Here is an 8,497-nt window from a genome sequence, read left to right on the forward strand (position 1 = left end):
ACTCGTCTCGAACAGGGCACAGGGTAGACTAATGTACCTAAACCTACCTAATGTAATTAAACTAAAGTCCAGTACTAGTGTTAGACCAAATTAAGAATACCAGAGAGACGAACGTGGACCTAAATGGAACGAAACGATCGTTGCACGATCTCGACTTTCCCCTTCTGAATTTAGCATATTGTACATTTTGCATTTTTTCTTTTGCCTTGATTAAAAATTCAATCTTTTTTTCTCTACAAAGCCTCTACTTCTCTATTATATTAAAAAATAAACTGTATATCGCGTATATGTATATGTAGAAAAGAATTATCGTTTTCTACAATTGAACATTTTCGTTCAGCCAAGAAAATCAGACGGAAGAGAAATTGAAGTCAGAAAAGATCAGGGAATTGTCGAGGCTCGTGCTCGTATACAAAAGGTGAGGGGGGGTACAGGGCTCTATGCATTGAAAACAACGTTGCTTGTGATTTTTGTTTTAGCTGCCAACCTCTCTTGTCTCTGTCACCCAGTATGCCTCGTTCACCAGCACCTGCCTTGTGATGTTCTGTGGACAAACAGGAACTTAAAACCAAAGGAAAATATATCCGCTGATCTGTTAGGGGGCAAGGGGGGTTTTGGTGGCTTTCAGGGGCCGGGGGGGTTCGAGGGTGGATTCGCGCTATTCAATCGTTTATCCCGCCGGACGGGTAAACAGGATGAAACAGATACACACACACACACACACAAGGGTGTGTCGATACCGTTTACGCTCGAGTGTCTCGATGATACCACGAGAAAGAGAAGTGATGCTTCAATTAGTATTGTACGTTTCAAAGAGATCTGGAGGATCTTCCTTTCTTTCGTTCTTGTTGTAGGTTTAGTTTACATATGTGTATTTGGTAATTATCGCGGTGTCATCGAGAAAACGTTTGACGTTTTGAATTGTATATATACGAGGTATACAACGGTATACGTAGGTGAGTTACATCGTAACTGTTATTTATAGAACGGGGTTAATGATAATCTGGTATAGAACGACAGGGACGTTAATCTATTCTCGATAAATAACACGAGTTTCCAGGGTTTATTTTTAGAGAGACACCTAACGGCTGAATTCTTTTGTTCATGGACCATCGTACATCGTCGTATGGGAGATAGTTGAATTTGTTGAAAATGATCACTTTTACGTCGCTCACCCCATCCACGATGAGTGTAATAATTTTGTTCTTTCTTTTTTCTTTTTTTTTTTTTTTAGGTTTTTTTGTTCGCAAGATCGGTAGATTCTCAGAGATCCTAACGTAGGATAATTGGTATTTAGTGTTGGTGTTTTAGTACGTTCATTAGAGAATCAGAGAAAGGAAAATCTTACCGCGTTCTCCCTTCTGTCGAACACAGGAACGCTGACCGAGGTCATCAGCCTGTACTCCTGAAGATCGCTGGTCTGGTCGTGTGATTTCTTCTGCTTCTTCACGAACCTGCGATCCCTCTCTTCGCTGTTGAACAGTTTCTTCCTTCTGTGAAGCCGAAGGAACCTCTCCTTTTGCTCCTCGCTCTCTCTTTGCTCCCATAACCAATCGGTCATCTTTGGATCTGTCACGTCGGCGTACACCGGTGTCCAGATCGTTGGATGATCCGTACGACCAAGGACCAACGGTCTCGCCATCACTGGAACGTATTTCAGGACCTGGGGATGGTGATTTAATGATTAATTTACTCTGTTCAATTTATAAATTGAAGTAGAATCTATAGATGGGGATTGAATAATTCATTAGGTCGTGCTATACGATTTCTAATCATTTTGCAAATTGATCAATTAAGTGATTAATTGAGTTTCTTCGTGGCGAATTTGTTGTGGAATTTAAAGGTTCTGCAATTTTAGATATTTCACAGAACTGTGTAAAATGTTGCTCCATGAAGTAAACGATAACATTATGAATGAAAGAAGGGAAAATTCTTGGTGAAACAGAATCTTATAGAACATTAGTATCACAGAATTGGAGTAGAAATAGTGGAGTACCAGTGCAAGAATATTTAATCAATACGAAACGTACTTCTTCTCTGACTTCAGCCAAGGTGCAAAGATGCACGAAGTAGCCTCTATTAGCACATGCCATCCACTGGACTTCCTTCACATCCGCTACCTCTCTGCCAATCAGATAAGTGAACATTCTGACCGGCATATCAGCTTTGAAAGGCTCGTCAATATTGTCCCCCCAATTGTAAACTTCGAAGATTTCCTTGTAGTTGTACGGCACTCCGTCTGTTATCAACATGATCGCCTGGTTGCAGCAGGCTCCTTTCCTTTCCCTTCGATACGTCTCGAGCAGTTCGAACGCAGTATTCAAGGCCAGCGAGAAATTCGCTATCTTCTCTGTGTCTAAATTCAAGATTGCTCGCTTCAGTTCTCTCACGTTCGCTAAATTAGCTTGTACCAAGGTGTCGTTGAAACACGGTACTACCTAGATTATACAATTTTGTTCATTGATTACTTCCACAAATAAGAACTGTTAACATATTCACTGCCCAAGGAACATGATTACAAAGTTAACTGTATCAACTCTCCAAAAAAATTACAAATTATCTCTCCTTTTTTTAGGATAAATTCCTTACATTTAAATAACATAAACATACACTTCTTTCTGTATAAAAAAATCGTGTGTGAATAGACAAGTTTAAACTATTCCGAGTTAAAGTATGATTCAGTGGACAATGAAGGTGTTATTCATCTTTAAATAACAATTACCTCTTTGGTAACATTGGAGAACGTGATGATATTCACAAAATCATTGTTCCCAAGTGTGTCTAAAATATTGTTCACCACATGTCTGGCGATTTCACGACGGATTCCAGTCATACTACCAGAGGTATCTATTAAAATCAGAACATCTTTTGGACTAGTAGCTGCCTCTATGTACCAGCTTCTTGTTCTGCAATCGAACAGATCCACAGGCTCCATGTACCAGCCCATGGCAGGATACTGCCTCATGAAACCAGTCGCGCTACCGAAATACTGCCACGACAACGACGGATCTTGCTCGTAGTTACTGATGAAAATTCTATCCAGCTCCTCGGACCATTTAATGGCTCTGATCACGTTGGACGCTCGTTCGTAAACGTTTGTTGGGACGTGTACAGCTGACATGTTTAAATTAACTTTACCACCAAAGTGAGAACTGTGCTTCAACTCGATTGTATTGTTTTTCGCATTGATGAAGTCGAAGGTTTTTGGAGGATCGGTGTCTGGAGCGGAAAAGGCTGACGTTTCAGCGACGTCCATGATTCTCTGTGAAAATGAATTAAATTTGAAGTTAATAGGGTAGTTTCTTCGTTAATAAAATTTCTTCTTACTTTTAGAAGGATTTTTAGAATTTTTATATGGTAGAATTTGTTAATTTTTTTATGGAGAAGAATGAATGTACCTTGATGGCTGATATTTTCGACTCCATCATAGCCTTGATGTCCTTGGCGATCTCGTGGACCAGAGCGTGACCATCACGTGGCTTCGCCACCGCCTGTTTGTAGCTCTCGTGGAACTTCTCCACGTTGGTCACGTACTTGCCCAATTGTGACAGCTCGAAACCCAATTTGTGAGCCCATGTTTTCACTCTGCGCATAGAATACACTTCTAATTAACAAACGACAGTCTGTAATATCTACAATTTCCAATTTTTATTCGTAAATTCACGCAACTCTTACATCAGACTAGACTGTTCTATATTCTATAGTTGTATTAAAAGTATGCATAACGCGTTAACACACTGGAAACCTGGCAAAATCGAACTCTCGTCTTACGTATGACAGTACACATTCTCTATAATTCAACGATCCAAAAGTAAAAACTAACTTCCACATGTATCTACGTTTCACACAAATCCAACAAAATCGAACGACATCTATTCAAACTTTCATACACTTTCGAAAATTTCTAACATTCGAAGCAAACATAAACATTCAACGTGAATCTTGTTAAAACAAATCTAAATTGAACATTCGTTGCGTTAAAACTACCGAGTAATTCTTTGACGATCTTTCTAACAATTAATCAAGAACATCGAAGTGACGCGTGGAAAACAAATCGAGCACGAGGAACCGTGCACCAACGTCCACGTTTTTCGCTTGCTGGATAAGGGGTGGCGCGTGTCGTGTGACCGTGTTACCCGATCGAGTAAATAAACCTCGATACAATTTCAACGGTCTCCGGTACAACGTGTAAAATCGAAGAAAAAGAAAGAAGAAGAGAAAACGCAAAATCCTCACTTGCTGTGTCTTACAAAAAAAAACTTACGTTGTGTACGATATGCTGTCACCACGGTCGGGTGCCTCGATCAGGATCAGGATGACGATAGCAGGTAGGAAACGGGGCCTCATAACTATCGTCGTGTTCTACGGCACTCCGCTGTTTACGCGAGGACACGGTAAACAAAACTGAGGCCGAGAGGAGGCTCGCGTCTGACATTAAGAATACTCCTAACCGGCCGTGGTAGTCGTCGTCGTGGTCGTGCTGGTGCTCGTCGTCGTGGTAGACGTCGTCGCCATGCAGTGCGCGCAACGTTCCACTCCGGACACCAGCACGAATTCCCCTTAACTCGTTTATCGATCGACTACGGAGCTTGCGCGTGAACACGGGAGAGGAGAGAAGCAGGCGTCGGGACACTCGAGCGTCCCGACGACGCGACAGCGCTCGTATAATCGCCGGTTGAAAGTTGAAATTGATAGTAATGTTTGTCTCCAACAGGAGGAAAAGTTCAGCATGGAGGTCTGGTTTGCTCTTATTCTTTCTCATCGACCACATACTATGATAGGGGGTGAGATCTTCTTTCTGTTTCCTTATGACCGATGGATAAGACGACGACGATGTTTTCGTAGGTTCCGCAAGTTAGGTATTCTTCGTTAAGTTTTCTATAATGTTGATCGAAGATGTTTTTGTGATAGGTTTGTTTGAGATGGCGATGGTAGTAGAGCGGTGAGAATTAAGCTGGTTCCTTGGTGAGGTGGTTTATTTGAAGAGTTTGGTAGTCAAGAGGCACTCGACGAAGGCCGCTGTTGTTTTGAGGGTGAAGAAAAAGTTTGAGTGGATGTTTGTTTAATGGTAAACTTTAAAGAGGTACCTTGTATGTACGAGGGTGTGTATACTTGAGGAAGGAGTAGCTGATAGGATTGCTCTTCGAGTATGGAAATATTGTCCGTGGTTCCTCCCAATGTCTTTGAACTAGGATAGAGGAGGAGATTAGGGTGTCCGATGTCCAATAAGTTGATGGAAAATAATGTTAGAATTGTTGAAGTTTTGGAAACGATATTGTCCTTGGTTGTTGAGCCAAAAAATAGGAAAATAGGTGGTCTCATGCCAAAGGAAATAAAGTATTGGATTTCTAAAACAAGAATTATTTGGTAATTAATACTTGTGTGTTTATATTGAACTGGCTATATCTCTACAGTTACAAATACAGATTTATTTAAATAAAAGTTAAAAATAAGAATATTACAATCAAGACGGGCGGAGAGGAGTTATAATCCGAATATCCGTGAAGAGAGGGAGGGAACAAAACATTTTCTGGAGCAAGCTCCTCTCACCCTATCAACAGACCTCGCGACGCCGCCAGAAAATCGTATCTCGCATGGATGGAAGGATATTTCGCCAGGCTTTATGTTCTCCTTTCTTCGTCCACGATCGATTTGCTCTTGGATGTCTTTGGTCCACAAAAAAGAAACGAGGTCTCGCATATAAAACATCGGGCTGACTATTTTTAGTCTTAATAGATATCAAATCTATACGATTAACCCCTCAGGCCCAGCATCGGTACTGACCTTCGCTATTGGTCTTATCGTGATGCTTTTTCACTCGGTGCAAGAGTGTTTTACGCTGTTTGCGTTCCAAATTTAAGGTAAATAATTATTCATTTATAGAGTACCATATGAAATTACCACTCACACCGCGTCGCAACGCAAAATTGTCGCCGACCGCTGCTGAGAGCGGAAAGTGGAAATTTGTGCCATATCCGAGGGGTGAATAACGCTGTTTACTTTAACCCTCTATAACGCCAAGTAACTTGGAAATTGTGTCTCTATTTTACAAAGCATACTTTATTGTTATACTATTGCACCGATAAATCTTCTCACGAACGAAGAGAAATTGGGTTATAGAGGTTTACATTTACAATTAATTCTCATTTCATTTCTCCTATCATTAGAAAAAGGTTTCAGGGTGTAACGTAAGAAATGCCAACGTCTTATACCATAGTTCACATGTAGAATCAATAATATCAGTTAAAAGCGTAATATTCTTTCTTCGAACTGTCATAGAAACGCACATAAAACTCTCGCGATAACAACGGAGAACAGTAACAGAGATACGGTCAGTCCAGATGCCCTTCCGCAATCCTCGATCTCATATTCCAAGGGATGTTCGGTGAAACAGCCCTCTAGGCGCCTCCTTTTAAGGTCGTTCAGTGGAATTTTATGACAGGGAGCACTCTCGCTGCCGTTCGCATACTCCAGTGGCGAGATGATCACCGGTGTTACCTCTAATCTCTTGTAACAGGTCGGGTACATCGCGTCGACCACCACCAATAACAAATTCGTATGAGGTACCTAAAAAAGTCATTCAATTTTTTCATTTCTTAACAATTATTTCCATCTACTTATCAGTCTAAGAATATCCTTTCTCGTTTAATAAACGTTCCATTTCTAAAAAGTATCGTGTACCATCGGTGATACATACCTATATGACATGAAACGTATTAAAATTGGAAAGAACAAACTACTGTATATTCGAGGGCAACACGTCAGACACTGACCCTACGCGCGTGAAACGGCCTTGAACAGTAATTCGGATGATCGGTGATACCCTTGCCAGCAATAGTGTTATTCATCATGTAAAGGGTCCTCTTCTGGTCACATGGATAATGATAAAGATAGGGTCGTGGTGGAGGAGGCGGGTCCGGGGCGTCCTCGTCGAAGTGAACTTTGGCATAACCGACCGGCAAGTTCACGAACTGGGTCGTGAACCACGTCACACGCAGCAGAAACCAGAGCAACAGTTTCCAGACGTACATCAGCGGGTCCGTGAGCGTGCTGGCCGCATCCTGGATACGCTGCGGACAGAGTTTCGTTCGTTCGTTCACCGTGAGAAAAGCTTCTTCGTCGGCCGAATTTCACAGTATTTTGTTTGCGAAACGTTTCAAGCTAAGTTACGGCTATCTTGGAACTTTTTTCCCCTCTTCGGGGAAGTTCGCGCGAATTAGAAATATGTCGGCGCGAAACGGGTCATGCAGCTTTCATGGGAAGTTTTATTTGTTTTACTTTTGTCTCCCCCGGCTCCGTGGAACTTTATTCCAACGCTTGGACAATTTCTCGGATATCTGTGCTTTTAACTGAGCGGTTTTGCTCCGCTGATGGATCTTGAAAGTTCAGATTTACGATATAGAAATGTTTGGAAAAAGTTGTTGGATCGAGAATTTATGTACTTACTACTTCCTCACACCAAGCTTGGTAATCGTAGATGTCTACCGGATTGTAGAGACCTTGGCCAACCATAGAGTTCATCACAGCACCTTCTTGAGTACCCATGAATTGACCAGTGTCGTTGTGAGCTTCTGAGATCACCACGTAGCCATTTTGGTCCAGCAAGTAACAATCGATCCATGTGTCATTGCAGTCTGTAGTTCCGTTGATTGGACTGCGGGTCACATTGATGAATCTCTCGTAGAGAGCGGTCATGGGCATTTGGAAGCCTATCACCGCGGCTGGTGCCGTTTTGCCGCCGTCTTTTGGGAATATTCCTTTCGAGACTGTCACTACTGCGTCTGTTCCTGCTTCCCAGGGTACTGAAATCATTTCAAATTCAAATTAAATTATAATTCTTCTCGATTAAATTGAGTAAACCTGTACTTTACAGCTACCTGACAGGGATATACTGTTAGGATCCAGAATATTCTGGAAAATAGCGCCCTTGTACCAGGGTTCGTTCACAGCTCTCCTATGAAGATCTCCAAAAACAATTCCATCGTCTTCTTCAGGCAGTTTATTCTTGCTCAAATGGTGCCACCTGGTTAAACCACTCTGTGTAGCGACAAATCTCAAGAAGATTTTGTACGTTTCAGATAAATTTTGCGCTCGAGGATCGTCCAATACAAAATTATTAGCGAACGTAGCGTTGGTTGCCTTTGCATCGAAAACTAACAGCTGCATTAATTCTTTGTTGCAATAGTAGTCATCGTGTGACAATGTTTGTCTACCACAGTTAGGAACATAGTCTGTTTCGTTTTCTGTTATGGAATAAGCTTCGTACTGTTCCGCCCAACGCCAGCCAGGCTTGTTCAACAGTTCCAAAAAGTGTCGTAACTCTTCCTCGGGATTGTCGAATTGATGACCCTCCAAATAGTGAAAGCGACAGTACACCCAACCGGGATGTACACGCCAATTATTGCCCACGAAGAACTCGGAGATGTTCACGTTCATGTTTTGGTTCCTCCGGATCTCGTCACCCACCTTCAACAAAATATCAAAATGAGAGAAATTA

General features: G+C 41.8%; 2 protein-coding genes across 2 annotated transcripts in view; both read right to left on the reverse strand.

The window, feature by feature from the left end:
• The window catches only part of LOC108572892 (voltage-dependent calcium channel subunit alpha-2/delta-3), a 20,006-nt gene extending 15,508 nt beyond the window's left edge, over positions 1–4,498 (reverse strand). The window contains 6 exon segments of the mRNA XM_017935224.1: positions 488–544; positions 1,349–1,663; positions 2,031–2,438; positions 2,723–3,262; positions 3,399–3,585; positions 4,265–4,498. Coding sequence (XP_017790713.1) covers positions 488–544; positions 1,349–1,663; positions 2,031–2,438; positions 2,723–3,262; positions 3,399–3,585; positions 4,265–4,347 — 1,590 coding nt within the window. The 5' untranslated portion in view covers positions 4,348–4,498.
• A 1,775-nt stretch (positions 4,499–6,273) lies between these two features.
• Positions 6,274–8,497, reverse strand: part of LOC108572923 (voltage-dependent calcium channel subunit alpha-2/delta-3) — an 11,325-nt gene continuing 9,101 nt past the window's right edge. Inside the window, exons 10-13 of the mRNA XM_017935264.1 lie at positions 7,878–8,466; positions 7,447–7,802; positions 6,774–7,070; positions 6,274–6,567 (exon numbers count right to left, since the gene is read on the reverse strand). Coding sequence (XP_017790753.1) covers positions 6,274–6,567; positions 6,774–7,070; positions 7,447–7,802; positions 7,878–8,466 — 1,536 coding nt within the window. The remainder of the gene's footprint in view (positions 6,568–6,773; positions 7,071–7,446; positions 7,803–7,877; positions 8,467–8,497) is intronic.

This window comes from Habropoda laboriosa, unplaced genomic scaffold (assembly GCF_001263275.1).
Source record: "Habropoda laboriosa isolate 0110345459 unplaced genomic scaffold, ASM126327v1 scaffold102, whole genome shotgun sequence".
In the NCBI taxonomy this organism is placed as follows: domain Eukaryota; kingdom Metazoa; phylum Arthropoda; class Insecta; order Hymenoptera; family Apidae; genus Habropoda; species Habropoda laboriosa.